The following is a 19012-nucleotide window of genomic DNA, read 5'->3' as shown; positions in this document are numbered from 1 at the left end:
TGTGTGTGTGTGTGTGTGTGTGTGTGTGTGTGTGTGTGTGTGTGTGTGTGTATGTATATGTTCTATAATTAACATTACACACACTCATGCAGAAAACACACACATTTTGAAACAGTGATTTATTTTTCCATGTATGTTAACACATATGAATGTTTGGGTGTGAGGTTTACCTTGTACCACAAAATCTCAAAGTATAGTTATGTTTATCACAGACCAGAATATGAGATGCTCCCCTCAAAAACTTGATATTAATCAAAATTAATAATAATTATAACAACATCACAATGAATTTATCATGCTATTGCAGCTGGATTCACTATGAGTTCCTGTGTATTTCATTTCTAGTCTATTAACATCATGTAGTTTTTGTGTAAAGACGCACGCAGAACATGATCAGCATTAAACAGCCTGTGCAAAGCTTTTTAAATGTAGTCTATAGTATTAGAATATGAGCTGGGTCGTTGTGTCGATTCATTCAGGGCTGCTCTGAGTTTAGTACAAACACAACACTAGTCTAGGGAGGTATAGTCTTGTCTCTTGGAAATGCAGAGACCAGCTTTCCTCAGCTTACCTTAAGGCTGTCCTTGTCCTGTTTGCAAATGGCTAAAAGGGAAGAAAAAAGAATACATAGAATCAGTTCACAGTTTTATGAAAAGCAATGAAATCCTTATAATCAAGTGATGATGAACTTAATCAGTAACACTTTTGAATAACGGTCCATTAGTTAATATTAGTTAACTACTTTAGTTAAAATGATCTAAGCAAGAACAATCCTTCTACAGCATTCATTAATCTTAGTTGATGTTCAATTCAACATTTACTAATGCATTATTTAAATCAAAAGTTGTGCTAACAATGAAAAACTGTATTTTCATTAACTAACATGAACAAAGATTAATAAATACAGTAATATTTAACCTCCTCCCCTCCTGGAGGCGTTTCAGGAGCCCGTGGACAAGGACCACAAGATTCAGGAACAGCTTTTTCCCTAAAGCTGTCTCCTTGCTGAACTCTGCCCTCTGACACCCCTCAACACCCCCCACACCACACATAGACTCCTCCCCCTCTTCAACACTCTGATTTATTTATTTATTCACAACAAGCAAAAAAGAGTAACTTGTTATTACTTGCACTACTGTCTGTTCATCCAGGAACACTGTATAATCCATTTGCACATTGTAATATTTTCTATGCACTTTACTGTCCATTGCAATACTGTAAATTATGTTCATAGTTCTGCCTATAGTGTACACACACTTTTACTTAGCCCATCTGTATAGTATGTTTATAGTACACCTATCTGTATATCGTGCTTATAGTATTTAATATCTGTAAATTATGTCCATAATACTTACCTGTATAGTTATTGTACATATTATATCGTGCTTATAGTATTTAATATCTGTAAATGATGTCCATAATACTTACCTGTATAGTTATTGTACATATTATATCGTGCTTATAGTATTTAATATCTGTAAATGATGTCCATAATACTTACCTGTATAGTTATTGTACATATTATAGACCTTTATTCTGTACTTACTGCTTATTGCACTTCTGGTTAGATGCTAACTGCATTTCGTTGCCTTGTACCTACATGTGCAGTGACAATAAAATTGAATCTAATCTAATCTAATCTAATCTAATCTAATAAATGTATTGTTCATTGTTTTTTCATGTTCATTAATGAATTAACTAACATTAACTAAAGGACCATTATTCTAATGTGTAACCACTTAATCTTTGTAAATAAGTAACAGTAGTGAAATTAAAGAGAGAAGCTTTAGCTCCATCATTAATCTAGACCAGTGGTTCCCAAACTAGTGGTGCGCAGACTGACCACCAGGGGTGCGCAAGAGAATGTTTGTAATGGCGGGGAAAAAGATCGCTCTTTATTATTTTTATGTATTTAACTGAGGTAAACTTTACATGAAAAGGTTTTATTAAGAAATTAAATTTCACATTTCACATTACACACTACATTACTGTATAAATTACAATTGATATAGGCTAATTTCATTTTACAAGCACGTTTGTGTCACAATAGCCCCGCCCTGTTCTTTTAGTTCATATTAGGTGCTAACTGATAATTCGTTCATGTTTTCACTTACTACATTCAACAGAATGGACACCTGGGGCCGGATTCACAAAAATCTTCTTAAGAAATAAATTAAAATATTAAAACGTTCTCAAATATATTCCTAAGAACATCTTAATTTTTTTTTCTTAAGAAGAAATTAACAGCCGTTATCTGAATAAATACATGTTGCTGCTAAACTCACTCCTGTAGATTACCCTAATAATCATAATCATAAGCACGCACCAGACTGTATATTTTTGTTGCGACTTTGAATGGCGCTCAGCTTCATGTTTTTAATGCGGCCTCTTTTTGAACAGTTACTTTTAAAATAGCCTGTCTTAAGCTGCAGCAATATGTTTCATTAATTTTTGTGTCGTGTTTTTGCACTTTCATCTGAGTGAACGCTTCCGGTATTTTAGTCCGCGCTTCTACAGCAAATGCATCCTGCGCACTCATATGCACCGAATATTGCCAAATATGATGTATTAATAAGCTAAAATTAACCCTGACTCGTTATCTTCAACAATCTTAAGGAAAGAATATTCTTAAGATGAATTTTTTTGGGAATACAAAATATCTTTAAGTTTTTTCTAAAATTAAAAAATAAGAAGAAAATGGAAGTTGAGAAGAAATTTCTTCTTAAGAATGTTTCGTGAATCCAGGTTAAAAACGGGCTTTAAAGAAATTAAATATTTATATGTATATATCATATATATTTAATGTATATGATCTGTGTGCAAACATGCAGGCCCATCCATCTCACAAAAAAAGGAAGTGATCTTTTATTATTATTATGTTTTCTAATTTACAGTGAATATTTGTATTTAGTTATTGCAATTAAAAATGTGAAATCTAACCAGAGTAAGGTGTTGGGGGGTGCTTGACAGGTGGCAAACACTAGAAAGGGGTGCATGCTGAAAAAAGTTTGGGAACCACTGATCTAGACAGTCAAAGGGCTCACTCTGTATATTGTGCTCATAACACCATTTCGTTTATTATATAAACGGCAATATAAGTTAAAACGTAATAAGAATTCATTTAAACTTTGAATTCTTATAAAGTCTCAGCTTTCTCTGCTAACTACGCTAGCGATATTATTAATCGTCTGACACTTGTGGTTAATTAAGCTGTCAACATAATGTAAAAAATGACCAAAAAACATCGAGGAAGAACAGCTGAGTCTTACCTGTGAAAGATAACACCCCGAGATCTGTTTTTATTATCGTGTGACGGTTTGTAGGTGTCCAATCTGTCGATGAGTCAGGTATGTTTTCTTCTGTCCTGATGTGATTGTTATGAGAGTTGCCCGCTCCAATATGGCGGCGACGTTGACGTGCGGTCGAGCGGCCAATGAGGCGTCTAGCTATTTATATGTCTATGCTCCGAAGTGCCGATCTGAATCAACAGAGTCGCGAACAGGCTCCAAAGTGCCGATCTGAATCAACCGAGTCGCGAACAGGATCCGAAGTGCCGATCTGAATAAACCGAGTAGCGAACAGGCTCCGAAGTCCCGATCTGAATCAACAGAGTCGCGAACAGGCTCCGAAGTGCCGATCTGAATAAACCGAGTAGCGAACAGGCTCCGAAGTCCCGATCTGAATCAACAGAGTCGCGAACAGGCTCCGAAGTGCCGATCTGAAACAACCGAGTCGCGAACAGGCTCCGAAGTGCCGATCTGAATAAACCGAGTAGCGAACAGGCTCCGAAGTCCCGATCTGAATCAACCGAGTAGCGAACAGGCTCCGAGGTGCCGATCTGAATCAACCGAGTCGCGAACAGGCTCCGAAGTGCCGATCTGAATCAACAGAGTCGCGAACAGGCTCCGAGGTGCCGATCTGAATCAACCGAGTAGCGAACAGGCTCCGAGGTGCCGATCTGAATCAACCGAGTCGCGAACAGGCTCCGAAGTGCCGATCTGAATCAACAGAGTCGCGAACAGGCTCCGAAGTCCCGATCTGAATCAACAGAGTCGCGAACAGGCTCCGAAGTGCCGATCTGAATCAACCGAGTAGCGAACAGGCTCCGAGGTGCCGATCTGAATCAACCGAGTCGCGAACAGGCTCCGAAGTGCCGATCTGAATCAACAGAGTCGCGAACAGGCTCCGAAGTGCCGATCTGAATCAACCGAGTCGCGAACAGACTTCGAAGTGCCGATCTGAATCAACCGAGTCGCGAACATGCTCCGAAGTGCCGCCCAACATACATGGAAAAACAAACCACTGTTTCAAAATGTGTGTTTTCTGCATGAGTGTGTTTAATGTGCATTATAGAACAAAATGTCAAACATCGTCAAGTATTTTACATTATTTTACTCATTAATTGAATAAAATAGAAAATCTTGAGGGAAGCGGCGGGGAATTAATGTTTAGTAGTCAGGTTTTGTCTTCACAAATAAACCACTTTATTCCAGAGAAAGGCAGAACTGAAAACTTAAATAAAATGTGTTTCTTGAGCTGAGATCGATTCAGAGGATTTTCTATTTTTATATATATATATATATATATATATATATATATATATATATATATATATATATATATATATATATATATATATATATATATATAACGTTATATATATATATATAGTCTTGCCCTCACTAACATGGCGGACGCGTTGACGTATCGTGGCAACGGCTCAAAGCGGCCAATGAGGTGTCATCCTCAGCCCACCGGAAGCGGAAGTCGCGGCAGCCGTGCCTCGCGCCGCTGCTGATGCGCTTAAACTTGTTGTATAATCACAACAACAACAGCAGCGTCTCACGATGCTCGAATGTAAAAATAACTGTTATATTGAGAAGATAAATGAGCTTTTAAACGACATCTACCTTGAAAAGGTCAGTGTAAACAACGGGTTTCATACATTTAAATACGTCTGACGGGTTAATTACGTGATTGAAAGAGAAGCTAGGGATTAGCCATTTAGCATCCAGTCATTCACATCTGTATAACAAACATTTCATATTCATTCAACCACAATTTTAATCAATTTATGATGCACTTTAGATATACATCTAAATGCATCTCAGAAATTTAAATGAAGAATATCTTAAGAGTGTTATATAGAAATGTAATAGTGTCTATCAACACATTTCATTATTTAGAATCTAATTCTGATTTAAAAAATGAATCTAAAAGGGCATGTATCATTTTATTTAGCATAGAATGTCTGAATATTTTATGTAAGTCCTTTGTTTTGAGCTTAATTGAAAACTTCATATGCATATTCCTGTGTTTTTCTTTACTGTTTTTCTAGATATAACACAAATGGCAGTGGACTGAAGTGAGACCGTTTCACATAGATCACTGAAGCACAATATTCCTCCCAAGAGACTGTAAAAGCAGGAAGGATTGGATATTTATGCTTATGCATAGTCCCATTCAGGGTTTTCTTAACCTTGATGTGTCCCGCTGAGATGTCTATAGTTGTTATTCAGTGGATATTCATCCTTTTGTTTCATGCATAAATTATAATTTTCCTTACATGCCCATGAAGGCTGTGTTTCAGCATAGGCTTCTGAAATTGAAGCATATCAGAGGAGTCCAGCAGTCTGTGTTTAGGTAGTTTTGTCTCCTTTGAATCGTCCGGTCTCCACATTGTGGTCAAGATGGAGTCCTACCTCTTCCCTTTCGATAGCCTGATCTGTATGCTCCTGGGCATCTCCTTCACGGTGTGGTTCACCCTTCTTCTGGTGTTCATCATCGTACCTGCAATCTTCGGTGTGTCTTTTGGGATCCGCAGACTGTATATGAAGTCCCTCATCAAGCTTTTTGAGGTGAGTGAGTTGATGTTGAGTATATCTGTCATTTTACAGTAATTAAATTACTCAAGAATATCTGAAGCTGTGGAAAGTTAAAGCAGGTTTGATGCTCTGTCTGTGGTGCAGTGGTCTTGTAATATAAGTTGGAAGGTCATTCAGGTAGTCTTTCAGGTGTGTTTTTACTACTTTTGCAGTCAGCACTCTTTCTGTTCACTATGGCTCAAAATAGAACACAGATTCACGATTGACCGAATTAGTCTGGAGGGTCTTGCTGTCATTTGACTTTGCCTCATTTTATCCTGTGCTGTCACACATTCTGTCATATTCAAAACTTTATGGACCACATGCATTGTTGCAGGACTCTGTTAGTTTGGGTCTTTTCAAAGTTGTTTGTAGAGGTGTCAATTTATGGGTGAGATTGTGAATACCACGAATGCCAGTTTTAGAAATGTGTTTCCTCCAGTGGGTGTTAGTCTGTTTCACTAAGCACAAGATTAAAAATCTTTTTGCTTCATGAAATCAACATGCTGCCCTGTGTTTGAATTTGCAAAGATGGAAGTCTAAAAAAGTCACAAAATGTTAATTTTCCACTGTGTACCTATCTGTGAAGGACCAGAACTAGAATATATCACTAGGTGCCATTGACACTGAATGCACTTTTGTGTTGACAAAGATGCGTCGTGGGCAGTAGAATAGGAAAAAAATGCAGTAGTACTTTTATCTTGAACACTGCGTTTTTAGAATGCCTTTTTTATGCATGAGATGCTGCAAGAGAAGTGAGTGCAACAGTCAAACACGTCCATGTTTACATTGAAAAAACTATGGTGTTGTATTTTCAATCATTTTGAATTACCTTGACTTTTTAAAATAATTTTCCTTGTATTATTCTGACCCGTATAAGACAAGTTTGTACAAGACGTGGTTGTAGTTCGTGCATCTTTTTTGCAAAGGTATTTAACAAGTGATTTGTTAGGGTTAGGGTTAGGGTTAGCATTTACATCATGCTGTCAACTTCATGTGTGGTGCACTTGAAAGAGAAATGTATTTACTTGAATCATGTTGTAGTTACGTTTTCAAGTTGACTAGTTAAAAATCGAAAATCAGGTCAAATGTTCTAAAAATAAAATCAAGATTTAAATTTTTTGGCCATATCGCCCAGCCCTAACTGGAATATTAGAGTAATGTATATATTTAAAATGTATTTTATTTATTTTTTACTTTGCTGAAATCCTATTGCATGTTTCCACACAGAAATGGAGAAACAGTGGCCTGTTCTTGATGCTTGAGGATTCTCATTTTGGAACTGACAACAAAGTATCAAAGATTTCACTTACTTTTCGATAGCGTGACCCAAATCACTAGGTCTATTGCATGCTTTAATGCTTAAAAGGTTTGCCACCAATGCTCTGTAATTGAGATGCCTCAAGAATATATTTTTTAAATCACAATGTTTTTCTAAATTAAAATAAAATCTATAACCGCCTAAATGTTTTTAATTTTTGTAATAATGTTTTTGCATAATGCATGCCAGTAAGAGCTCTGTGTGTGACCTAAAATAGATTCTGATGGTCTCCTATGGTGCCACTCTCCTCTCATCCATCTGGACTGATGTAGTCACTCGGTCCGACCCTCTCCGGACTCCCTAAGAAACTCCAGATGGCTTTTTTCCAGTGACTTAACTTCTCCGTACTCTTCTGTCTGGTGACCCTGAACAGGGTAGTGAGATTTAGTCTGACAAGCAGCTTGACTGTTCACTCTTTCCCTATCCTGACCTTCGCTTCCGCATCTCCCTGAGTCACAGCATCATCAGCGCCTGCGAGAGTCACTGTTTACTTTCACACAGTGCATGGACATCTTTCCACACTCGGTGCTCAGCTGCTGTCCTTGCTTGGCTAATCCACATTAATGATCCCTAAGGGAAAATTCAGATGCAGTAACAGCAACATCAGATGTTGTGTGTACACGTGTACATACATGTGCATGTATAGATAAACAAGGCTAAACATAGAAAACATTTACAGGGTTTCTGTGGGTCTTTAACAAGTCTTAAAAAAATGCACTTTTTTGGAGCAATTGACTCAAAAGAATAAAATGTTCAAAACACATTCATTAAAAAATGCATAAAATCTGGAAATTATTAGGATTTTTGTTTCACAAGTTTATCTGGCATTTAATACAACATTAACCTTTTGTTGCTTTGTTGTGGGCCGTTAACGAAGCATTATATTTAACACATTAATTACAAAGACTAATTTGTACTTTTTCTTTAAACACATTATTTTCCTATCAGCAAAATACAGTATCGATCAACATATAAATTGTATGTATTGAAGTATTAGCGGTAATAAAATCTGGTATTCATGGTTTATTTTGGGGCTGTATAAATTTGTTCATGGGCAACTCTATCATTTTAATCTTAAGAAAGGTTGTACATCTTAATTTAGTTTTTGAAACCTATGCAGAAACACTGTTTTCAGTTTAGTATGATGCAGCATGTTTAAGACAGACAGGTTCTTTTAGCATATTCGTTTCAATCTAAACTGATTTGTTCCAGCTCCTAGAAACTGCATTTTAAGTAAATATTTGGTTAAATGTTGTCTATTGCTTGTTTAAAATGGGTTTTAAAGGTTTCATTGTTAGTAATTGACAGATGTTTTGTGAATCATTGAAAAGAACTGGTTCAAATTAGGTCTGTGAAACTGTCAGTGGCTGAGCTCCAGGATCCAGTGAAGACGCATGGGTCAGCCGTTGTGTTCTCCTCCCTAGTGGTGTTTTGGGCGGCTGCCTGTGAATCTGTGGGATTGACTCACCAAAGGCTGTTTACGGCTTGAATGTTGTTTGTTTCCCCGTCCTCATGACAGCTGTATGAGCTCTCGTGGGGTCTGGAGTCCAGCCTGCCTTGGGGGATATATAACATTGTGTTTACAAGAGGATGAGTAAGTGATTCAATTAAGATGTCATGACTCATGTAATGTAATTCCATAAGGAACCGAGCATCCATCACCAGAACATGATGAAACGATTCAGTAAGTATTCGCTCCTTTAAATTGTGGAAATACCACAGAAAGATATTATTACTGTTTTGAGGCTTTTTAATGCGATACGACTGTGCACACGCCAGGATACTGTGCTGTACTATTACAACTTAATTTGTTGGACTTTTTCTCGTTCTGCTTTCAGTGGGCGACCTTAAGAATGGAGCGAGGAGCCAAAGAGAAGAATCAGCATCTCTACAAACCCTACAGCAATGGTGAAACACTAAAAAGATCATTGCCTCCGACATCATATCTTTAACATCATCATAACCCTGCTCTTTTTCTGTCCAGGGATCATTGCTAAAGAGCCAGTGTCCCTCGAACAGGAGATCCAGGAAATGAGGCGTAGTGGTGCGGAGCCTGAGTTTGACATGTCTGACATCTTCTATTTCTGCCGGCGAGGTGTGGAGAGCATCGTCGATGACGAGGTGACCAAACGCTTCACAGCAGAGGAGCTGGAGTCCTGGAACCTGCTGACCCGAAGCAACTACAACTTCCACCACATCAGCACCAGGCTCACGGCGCTCTGGGGAGTGGGAGTGCTCATCCGATATGGAATTCTGCTCCCACTCAGGTGAGAGGAAGATCTGTGGATACTGCATGAATGCTTTGTTTTGCTGTAAGTCAGAGCCAGTCTGCAGATTTTGTAGTTGATAGATTTCACAAAACGTTGTGTATATTTTTTCTTTTACTTTCATCCGGTTGGAGTATATCAAACATTTTAGTGTGTGTTTGTGTGTGATTCTCAGTTTAGTCTAAAATGCCCAGTTTTTCTCTGTAACTATTTACGAATTCATCAAGTATGTAATGCCTAGTGCAGTGGTTTTCAACCTGTAAGCCGTGATGGTATTGCAGGTGGGCTGCCAATTATTAAATGATATTGTTCATATATGTAAAAATGTCTGTCATAACACAATAACATAATTTCATATATATAATTAAGAAAAAATAAATATTAATCTGTAAGTATGCTTCCACTATTTGAGCTCGCTGATTGGTTTAAGAATAAACCACCAATTTATCTTAAATATTTTTGCTGCATATGCTACAGAACAATAGCAGTTGTGCAAAGTGGTGCCAGCCCGAGTTATTTTCTGTTCATTTCCGGTTCATTCAATAAAGACAATTAACAATCTAGCTTCTGAGTACTACGTTATTAACCCAAGAATAGTTAAAAATAGGGGCCAGTTAATTTTTTTGCAGTGAGCCGTGCAAACATATGTGTTTGGTTGTGTGGGCCGCGAGTTGAAAAATGTTGGGAACCACTGGCCTAGGGTTTTAATATTTGGTCTGGAATATGTCTGAAACTAATGTGTAGTGTATTTCAGTGACAAATAGCCAAACCTTAAAATCAGATGCAAGTCAGCGGTTTTAAACTGTCGGCAATTTTAAACCATCAGCAGTTTTAAAGCTTTCTGGTGCCAAGTGCTAAGTGCTCAAGGTTAAACTGACACCTTATATTTTTATTTAAAAGAACTATGCTGAAGAAATGTGCCAGTCACCTGGGGCTGTTCGTAAGCTTCACTGTTTAGTCTAATGCAGACATAATATTTGTGCAGTGATTATGCGAAGCAGCGTCTTTATTAGATTTTGCTTTTAACATTTGCTGTTGTTGCTCTTAACAGGGTCACGCTTGCTTTCACCGGTGTCGGTCTTCTCGTGGTTCTGACATCAGTTGTTGGACTGTTTCCAAACGGAAGGTATGTCTGAAGCTGTTGTGTTGTGATTTCAAACATCACAGTAGACGTATGTCTGTCTGTCCTGTGATCCACCAGTCTGGCTCAGTTTTGCTCCGTAAATAAATGTACTTGTGATCATTCTATTCATTAAAGAATCCTGAGAGAGAAATGTTTCCACAAAAATATTACACATCAAGTGTTTTCAACAATGATAATAAGAAAAAAATATTTCTTTAGCACCAGATCAGCATATTATAAGGATTTCGGAAGCATCATGTGACACTGAAGTCTATAGTAATGATGCTGGAAAATCAGCTCTACATCACAAGAATAAATTGATCTCTTTTGGTATGTAAATGTGTATGTTAACACTGATGTCTGTGCTCTAATGTGCAGAATAAAGAATTATCTCAGTGACAAGGTTCATCTGATGTGTTACCGGATCTGTGTAAGAGCCCTCACGGCCATCATCACCTACCATGACAGGTACTGACACATAAACACTACCACATGGCAATATTAAACACTACTAGATGTATATGCCTGTTGTGTGGTTTTATTTTCCATATTTCTTAGTACTTCTACTTTTTTCTTTTGGCTTCAAGTGAGAATAAACCCAAAAACGGAGGAATCTGCGTGGCCAATCACACCTCACCTATCGATGTCATCATTCTGGCTAGTGATGGGTGCTATGCTATGGTAGTGTGATGTTTGTGTTGATATCGGTTCAGTGTTGATATTGAATGTAATATGCATTAACTCTGTCTCTCTGTGTGGATCAGGTGGGTCAGGTCCATGGTGGTCTGATGGGGATCATTCAGAGGGCGATGGTCAAGGCTTGTCCTCACATCTGGTTTGAGAGGTCTGAAGTGAAGGACCGACACCTAGTGGCCAAACGGTAACATTGCATTTCTCTCACATGTATTTACCTCCTTCAATTTGCAGTCACGTTTTGAACATTTCTGTTTGTCACAAACGTATAACTTTTTTTTTTTTTTTTTTTAGATTGAGTGACCATGTTGCAGACGAAAGCAAACTGCCTATCCTCATATTCCCAGAGGGTAAGTGTTAGAACTCATAGTGCTTATATTGAAGTGCTTATATTACCATTTCATACTGAAGTACATGTATGAAATATATGGCACAAATACACTTTTTTTTTTTGTCTCTAAAGGAACTTGTATAAACAACACTTCAGTCATGATGTTCAAGAAGGGAAGCTTTGAGATCGGCTGCAAAGTGTACCCTGTGGCAATAAAAGTAAGAACAGACTATATATCCTGTATTTGTTGTTGATAAAGTGTTTTTACATGACTTTGGCTGTTATTTTGGCAGTATGACCCTCGTTTTGGGGATGCGTTCTGGAACAGTAGCAAGTTTGGGATGGTGAACTACCTGCTGCACATGATGAGCAGCTGGGCCATTGTGTGTAGCGTCTGGTACCTTCCACCTATGAGCCGTATGGTGAGTGGTGAAGCTTTGAATGAGACGTAGGTTTCATTACCTGTATATATTCACTGCTGTTCAAAAGATTGGGTTCAGTAAGATTTTATAAGAAAATATATATTCTTTTCTTATTTTTACAGGAAGGGGAAGACGCTGTACAGTTTGCTAATAGGGTCAAAGCAGCCATCGCTAGAAAGGGAGGACTGGCAGACTTATTGTGGTGGGTTCCTCTTTAAAGAGTGTCAAACACACTAGTAAATAAAAGGATGTGCATTGAAATTTTAAAATGAAACGAAGCTCAAAGCTTTTGTGTTCTTGCATGTTCACAGGGATGGTGGTTTAAAACGAGGGAAAGTCAAAGAAGTTTTCAAGGAGGAGCAGCAGAAACTTTACAGCAAGGTTTTAGTGGGCAGCAGTGAAGACCGCAGTCGCTCGTGAAGGGACGCAGCTGTCTGCTTGACTTCACACGTGCTGCTCTGTGCTCACGGCGAGAGCCTGGAACCTCAGCGGATGCCGTGCGGCCCTACACTGGCCCCTTCCTGAACCTGCTCGAGCTGAACTGATGAAGTCATTGGGAGTTGATGGGGAAATGGTGCATCCGGACCCTCAGCTCACTGCTGCGCCTCAGGAGCTTTTGCATCATTGCACGATTGTCTCTGGCATTCAATTCTTGGTCTATGATTTCAATTTGGAGTGAGAGTTACATATGGCATATTTACACAGTCTGTTACAGTCTTGAATATTTGTTCTCTGATACTATAATGCATGATGTCCAAGCAGAAGAAAGAGTGGAAGAGTTTGAAGTAATTTATTTAAGCTTGGGAAAAAAAAACAGGAAAAAGTGAAAGGATGGTGTGCGTAGAACTTTAGTGTTGGTAGAGCCATGAAGAATAACGTCCGTTATATGTTTAGCTGCTCAACATTCATCTCCTCATGGCTGCCTCTATAATGTGCTCTTCGTTCTGTTTTATTTATTTATTTATTTTGTAAAATGTTTTTTAAACAATGTGACATCTACTTTTTAATTTGTACTTTTAGACATTTTTCAAACATTATCGAAATGTTAATACCTAACCATTTAGGAAAGAGTGCTGGCACTTTTTTGTGCCAGTTGTAAGATTAAATAGCAGCTGTGAGGAAAAAAAAAGTCAAACTGTGAGTTAAGTTGCAATTATTTAATAATTTTCATTATTTTATTATTTATTTTATTTATATTCTGTGTTGGGGGAAATACTTGTGAGTTGTAAATTTAGTAAAAAAAAAAAAAAAAAAAAAAGTTAAAATCACGAGCGTTGTTTTTTTTCTGTAAAGAATGTTTTTTGGGGGGGTTGTGTAATATAAACTCGGAACTGCGAGAATAAAAGCCAGAATTTCAAGGTAAAACGTCGCATTTATTTATTTATAGTGGAATAAAAAAGAGGAGCGCTTTTAAAGAGATGTACCATTTTTTACTTGAACGGCGCGTTTTTAAAACTGACAAGACTTGAGAGAGCGCGAAAAGTAATGGTCTAACACTCGAGCCTAGAAAAACAGGAAACGAGTTCCGTCTGAACGTAATAACGTGACAAATAATGACTGTAATTATGTTTTATCCATGTACTGTCTGATACAGCGAGCGAGCGGCTATTGGTATGTTTACCAGGCAGCCAGGAGCGTGCACTTACCACCTTCCCGCCTTAATAAGTGCGTCAGCACCCACCTAATTGGTTATTTTCAGTTTACAAAACGTACATTTATTTTGGTATTGCTTCTTACATTTATCTGTGGTCTTCTATTTACCAGAAGCTGCAATCGGCTGAGAACATCGTGTGCAGGTGTTCATAGATGCTGTTGACTCCACACACACAGAGCCTCTATCTCTAACCTTCAGAGGACGTTCATAAATACACGACTGGCCGCTTAGCCTTACTAAACACAAACCAGTGTTGCTGTTCTGAAAGGGCATTCACATTGAAAGCTTGTGACAGACAGATGGCATTTCGAGTGAATTTGACAGGTCCACTCACATGGGGGTTTCGTAAGAAGGAAGAAACTTCTGGAGAACCCTGATTGTATTAAAGATGAGTAGAAGATATTTGGCATACATTTTCTTATGAACAAAATATAGAAAGTGTTTAGTATAAGATTGTCTTGATGCCTTTGGTTTATGGTGTGTTAAGGAGCTGTGAGGACTTATCGTAGTGTGTTTTGTCAGGTCTGTGAAGGTAACCAAACAGATGATGCTAGACTGCAGGTGAGGGACATTAAACTGATGGTCAGGACACTGGAGCTATGTTGAATATAGAGAGAGGCACACAATATATATTATAATATAACATAATATAATATCATATCATATAAAAAAAAGACTGGTGCATGATGCTTTTTTTGCTGAAACCCTGAATAAGTTTATTATCTTACAGACTGCAAAAACTGTCAGCATACTGGGCTGCGGTCACCTTTATCCAAGACTTCCTGTTAATTTGGTTAATAATTCAAACAGTTAACTGACCAGCTCTTTGTGAACATAATATTAATGTTTAATGTTGCCACAGTAAAGGCCCATTCAGTTTGTTTGAATAAGACTTAGTAAAAACAATCCTGTTTTGTGTGTTGAAACTTCCTGCTGTTCTCTTCAACCCAGGACCCCTCCGTCTGGCCAAAGCAAACCCATGAGTCGGGACAGGGCCAGTCCAAGAGGTTAGTTCACCAGAACCACACTGAGATGTCTTCAAACAACTTCACATGTTTCTCATCCTTCATGTGTTTGAGAGCCCCACTGGAGAGAAACTACAGCCCAAAGCAGATGAAGCAACACCATATGTGGAAACATTCAGTAGTTATTCTACATTGTAGTGATGTTTGGCTTGAATTCAAGTTTATACATTTCATAAAATGGACAACCTAATGTTTAAGTCTTTTCAAGGTTTTGCTGCCATCTTGTGGTCCAGTAAAAAACAAAACAAAAACAAGCCTAATCTGTATGGAAGCATATGGGTAGCATTATTCAATTTGGGATGTAATATGCAAAATGACAATGCAATATGTAAAATGGCAATGCATTTCTGTATGTACATTTACATTTTCCAATACATTTGTGCAACGTTTGGTGCAAAATGAAAATGAAAATTAAATTACATAATTTTAATTTGCCATTTACTACACCAGTTTTAATATGTAAAATGAATATTAATTTTAACGCTTTATAAGTTGCAAAATTAAAATGAAAATGTATTACAGAAATGATTAGATATGTCTAACACGTTAAAGCAAAAACTGTGGCAAAATGATCATTTAAATGCTATTTTTTCTTAATTGCATTAACACTCACAGTCAAGACACTTACGATTGCATTTTCATTCGGTGTCCCGCAATGAATGTAGCAAAACTCAATGTGCACATTGAAAATGCATTCCGAGCCGATCACGTGTCCCCGCCCTCGCGAAACGTCAATCATTGTGTGCACAAGGCGGGGCTTACAGAAGGTCAGAGACTCAAGTCTCAAGAAGAGGATTCAATCAAGTGAGACAACATGGACAAGGCAGTTGGTCTGTGTATGTTTTGATCATTTCGGTTTATGGCTTCAATATTTCATTCGGACTTGTGGGCGGAGCTGAAACGCTGCTTTCATCTGATTGGTCGAATCGGATCGGTTGTCATCTGACAGCCTTCAGCTGAAATGTCTGAAACTACACTCACTGTTAATTAGCATAATATTTGAATCAGATGTAGCTGGGCACATAATTCGTGCTGCTGAGACCTGCAAATTATTTCTAGGTTGTAGTATTGTATGAATTTTGTCCCACTGATAAAAACAGTGCAAATAGTTCTGTCCCTTTGGATAACAGTAAAGTGGAAATAAATATAGTTAAATTTATGAAATAAAATTAAATAGGATTTTTTGGGAAGGTAAGTCTGGCCAGTTATACAAGCAACACGAGTCGGACGAGTCTAAAGATATGAGCTGAATTGGGTGAAACATTAAAGTTCTAGTCTGTGTCAATTACTCTCATAATAAATAATAATAATAATGTTAACTGTATTTTTCGGTATAAGTTGCATCAGTCCAAAAATACGTCATGACGAGGAAAAAAACATATATAAGTCGCACTGGACTATATGTCACATTTATTCAAGACCAAGAGAAAACATTACCGTCTACAGCCGCGAGAGGGCGCTCTGGGGTAGGCTACAGGAGCACTGAGCAGCATAGAGCTAATTTTACTATTTTTATTTAGAAATTTAACTATATTAATTTTTACAATTATTTATTAATGTCTCTCTCACACACACACACACACACACACACACACACACACACACACACACATACCTAGTGCCTTATGACTTAAAAGATGAGAGTGGTAAATGTTACAGACATGGAACTGTTCAGTCTATTATTGATTTTAATTTCCACTTCACTGTTATCCAAAGGGACAGAACTATTTGCACTGTATTTATCAGTGGGACAATATTCATACAATACTACAACCTAGAAATAATTTGCAGGTCTCATCAGCACGAATTATGTGCCCAGCTACATCTGATTCAAATATTATGCTAATTAACAGTGAGCGGTGGTTTCAGACATTACAGTGCTTCACTCGCACTGACTCTTATTTTGCCTGAAAGAATGACAAGACCGAGCTGAAGGCTGTCAGATGAAAACCGATCCGATTCGACCAATCAGATGAAAGCAGCGTTTCAGCTCCGCCCACAAGTCCGAATGAAATATTGAAGCCATAAAACGAAATGATCAAAACATACACAGACCAACTGCCTTGTCCATGTTGTCTCACTTGATTGAATCCTTTTCTTGAGACTTGAGTCTCTGACCTTCTGTAAGCCCCGCCTTGTTCACATAATGATTGACGTGGCGCGAGGGCGGGGACACGTGATCGGCTCGGAATGCATTTTCAATGTGCACATTGAGTTTTGCTACATTCATTGCGGGACACCGAATGAAAATGCAATCGTAAGTGTCTTGACTGTGAGTGTTAATGCAATTAAGAAAAAATAGCATTTAAATGATCATTTTGCCACAGTTTTTGCTTTAACGTGTTAGACATATCTAATCATTTCTGTAATACATTTTCATTTTAATTTTGCAACTTATAAAGCGTTAAAATTAATATTCATTTTACATATTAAAACTGGTGTAGTAAATGGCAAATTAAAATTATGTAATTTAATTTTCATTTTCATTTTGCACCAAACGTTGCACAAATGTATTGGAAAATGTAAATGTATAGAAATGCATTGCCATTTTACATATTGCATTGTCATTTTGCATATTACATCCCAAATTGAATAATGCTACCCATATGCTTCCATAAATCTGAAGAAATATTTTATAATTTAATCCCTTGTTTTATTGGCAGTGACATTTAAGTATTTATGATATAGACATATTTTTTCATTTATTTTTATATTTTGATTTTAACTTTTGATAAGGTTTTAGTAATCTTGCTTACTCTGTTTCTTTAAGTTTTACAATTTAGTTTTAGTAATTTTTTTAACTTCAGTTTTAAACAACATTGATAAATTGAAAAGTAGATAAATAAAAGTGATATTATTTCAGTTAATTTTTATTTATTTGATGGTTTAAGCTTTTGTTTAAAAATATCAAAAATATCATTTTTTTGGTTGCAGGAGTACACTAAAACTCTTCATCTGACAGTATCCAAACAGCGGCATGCAAATTACAGTCTGCCAAGAAAAAGTAATAACAGTATCATGTTTAGAATACTAATGTACTATTTTCTGCATAGCTCACTTTGTAGGCATACTATAAAAATTTAAATAAAAAATCCATAGTCTGTAGTGGTTCACATAGTAGTTTTCTAAATGGTATGATGAAATGTAATTTATTCCTGTGATATTAAAGCTGTATTTTCATCATCATTACTCCAGTTTCCAGTGTCACATGATTATGCTGAATATTGAATATGCTGAATTGGTGCTCAAGAAGCTTTACTCACTTTTATGAATGTTACAGTTATTTAATATATGTAAGTTTTATAGTGATATTTAATATTAATGTCTTAGTGGAAATCTTGATAAAAAATTTTCAGGACACAAAGAACAGCATGCATTTGAAATCAAAACATATGTAACATTATAAATGTTTTAATCCGTTTGATTTCATTCTAGCATAGCCCATGCTATTTTCTCTCATTCTCTTGCATCAGGGTAAGTTTTATTGATCTAGTTTGGAGCTACAGGCCTGCTGACTCTGAAGAGCTGATGAGAATCAGAAGACCAGTTCAACCTCAGCCATCCAGACTTTCAGAATATTACAAGAGGGACTAGAACGTGACGGTTTCATTTCACCATTATCACTTTTATCTTCATTCATGCATTCAAATCCCTAAAATAAATGAATTGTACAGGAACGCCACTGCCATCTGGAGCAGTCCAGTATAGTGCACTTGTGAGAGATGTGGTTACATCATTGTGTAAGAACCCTTCAAAAAAAATAATATATATATATATTTAATATATATTTAACATTTTTATTTTCATTTTAGTTAAATGTTTATTCATTTTATTGTGTGTTTTTGAAACTTTTTTGTATTCTATATATGTATATATATTTTGTATTGCATTTCAGTTTTAATTAAATTAGTATACAAAGTTAAAGTTAAAATGGGAAATTTGCCTTGCCAACTAGGTGAAATTTTAATTTTTTAAAAATATTTTATTCCAGTTAATGTTTATTTTATTTCAAGTAACAAAAATATTTTTCTATAATATAATTATAATAGCATTGGTTTTCATTAAGTGTCTTTCATGGTCATGTTTTTTAATGATGCTCATAAAAATACAATTCCTACATATAACTCACCTAAAATTTCTGTCTTATTTTACTCGATGCAATACAAAAGTACAAATTATCCCTGTAATAAATGAAAGTAGATGGTGTCCAGGATAATCAGAAAGGACAAAGAAGCACCATAAAAGCATAATAAACAGTCCTGAAACCTTTTGATAGCTTTATGTGAATAAAACACTGAAATTTAAGGAATAT

At 36.8% G+C, this 19012-nt stretch overlaps 1 protein-coding gene and 1 long non-coding RNA gene across 6 annotated transcripts; one reads left to right on the top strand and one right to left on the bottom strand.

The window, feature by feature from the left end:
- Nucleotides 1-104: 104 nt before the first annotated feature.
- On the bottom strand, nucleotides 105-3457 carry LOC128021675 (uncharacterized). The gene is made up of 2 exons (XR_008185634.1): nucleotides 3270-3457; nucleotides 105-603 (listed from the first exon to the last, which is right to left on the bottom strand). It is a non-coding gene; the product is annotated as an uncharacterized LOC128021675 (long non-coding RNA).
- Nucleotides 3458-4751: 1294 nt separating this feature from the next.
- Nucleotides 4752-17889, top strand: gpat4 (glycerol-3-phosphate acyltransferase 4). 5 transcript variants are annotated; one of them, XM_052607312.1, is made up of 15 exons: nucleotides 4752-4919; nucleotides 5339-5858; nucleotides 9024-9093; nucleotides 9170-9452; nucleotides 10504-10578; nucleotides 10954-11043; nucleotides 11163-11256; nucleotides 11340-11455; nucleotides 11563-11618; nucleotides 11732-11817; nucleotides 11893-12021; nucleotides 12144-12223; nucleotides 12333-14236; nucleotides 14627-14682; nucleotides 17635-17889. In XM_052607312.1, exons 2-13 carry the CDS (start codon nucleotides 5691-5693, stop codon nucleotides 12439-12441), a joined length of 1356 nt encoding a protein of 451 aa, XP_052463272.1. In that variant the 5' UTR covers nucleotides 4752-4919; nucleotides 5339-5690; the 3' UTR covers nucleotides 12442-14236; nucleotides 14627-14682; nucleotides 17635-17889. The 5 variants fall into 5 exon arrangements, with proteins under 5 accessions (XP_052463272.1, XP_052463271.1, XP_052463273.1 ...); XM_052607311.1 differs by having other exon boundaries at nucleotides 12333-14682; XM_052607316.1 differs by lacking the exons at nucleotides 4752-4919; nucleotides 14627-14682; nucleotides 17635-17889 and adding exons at nucleotides 7095-7233; nucleotides 7403-8869 and having other exon boundaries at nucleotides 5713-5858; nucleotides 12333-13386.
- Nucleotides 17890-19012: the final 1123 nt, after the last annotated feature.

Source organism: Carassius gibelio, chromosome A10 (assembly GCF_023724105.1).
Source record: "Carassius gibelio isolate Cgi1373 ecotype wild population from Czech Republic chromosome A10, carGib1.2-hapl.c, whole genome shotgun sequence".
In the NCBI taxonomy this organism is placed as follows: domain Eukaryota; kingdom Metazoa; phylum Chordata; class Actinopteri; order Cypriniformes; family Cyprinidae; genus Carassius; species Carassius gibelio.
This window is presented reverse-complemented; position numbering and strand designations above follow the sequence as displayed.

Excerpts from the sequence above, each read along its gene's own strand:
- gpat4 (XM_052607312.1), top strand. The coding sequence starts at position 5,691 with ATGGAGTCCTACCTCTTCCCTTTCGATAGCCTGATCTGTATGCTCCTG. Across the intron at positions 9,094-9,169 it reads CTACAAACCCTACAGCAATG|GGATCATTGCTAAAGAGCCA; the intron begins GTGAAACACTAA and ends TTTTCTGTCCAG. Across the intron at positions 11,044-11,162 it reads ATCATCACCTACCATGACAG|TGAGAATAAACCCAAAAACG; the intron begins GTACTGACACAT and ends TTTGGCTTCAAG.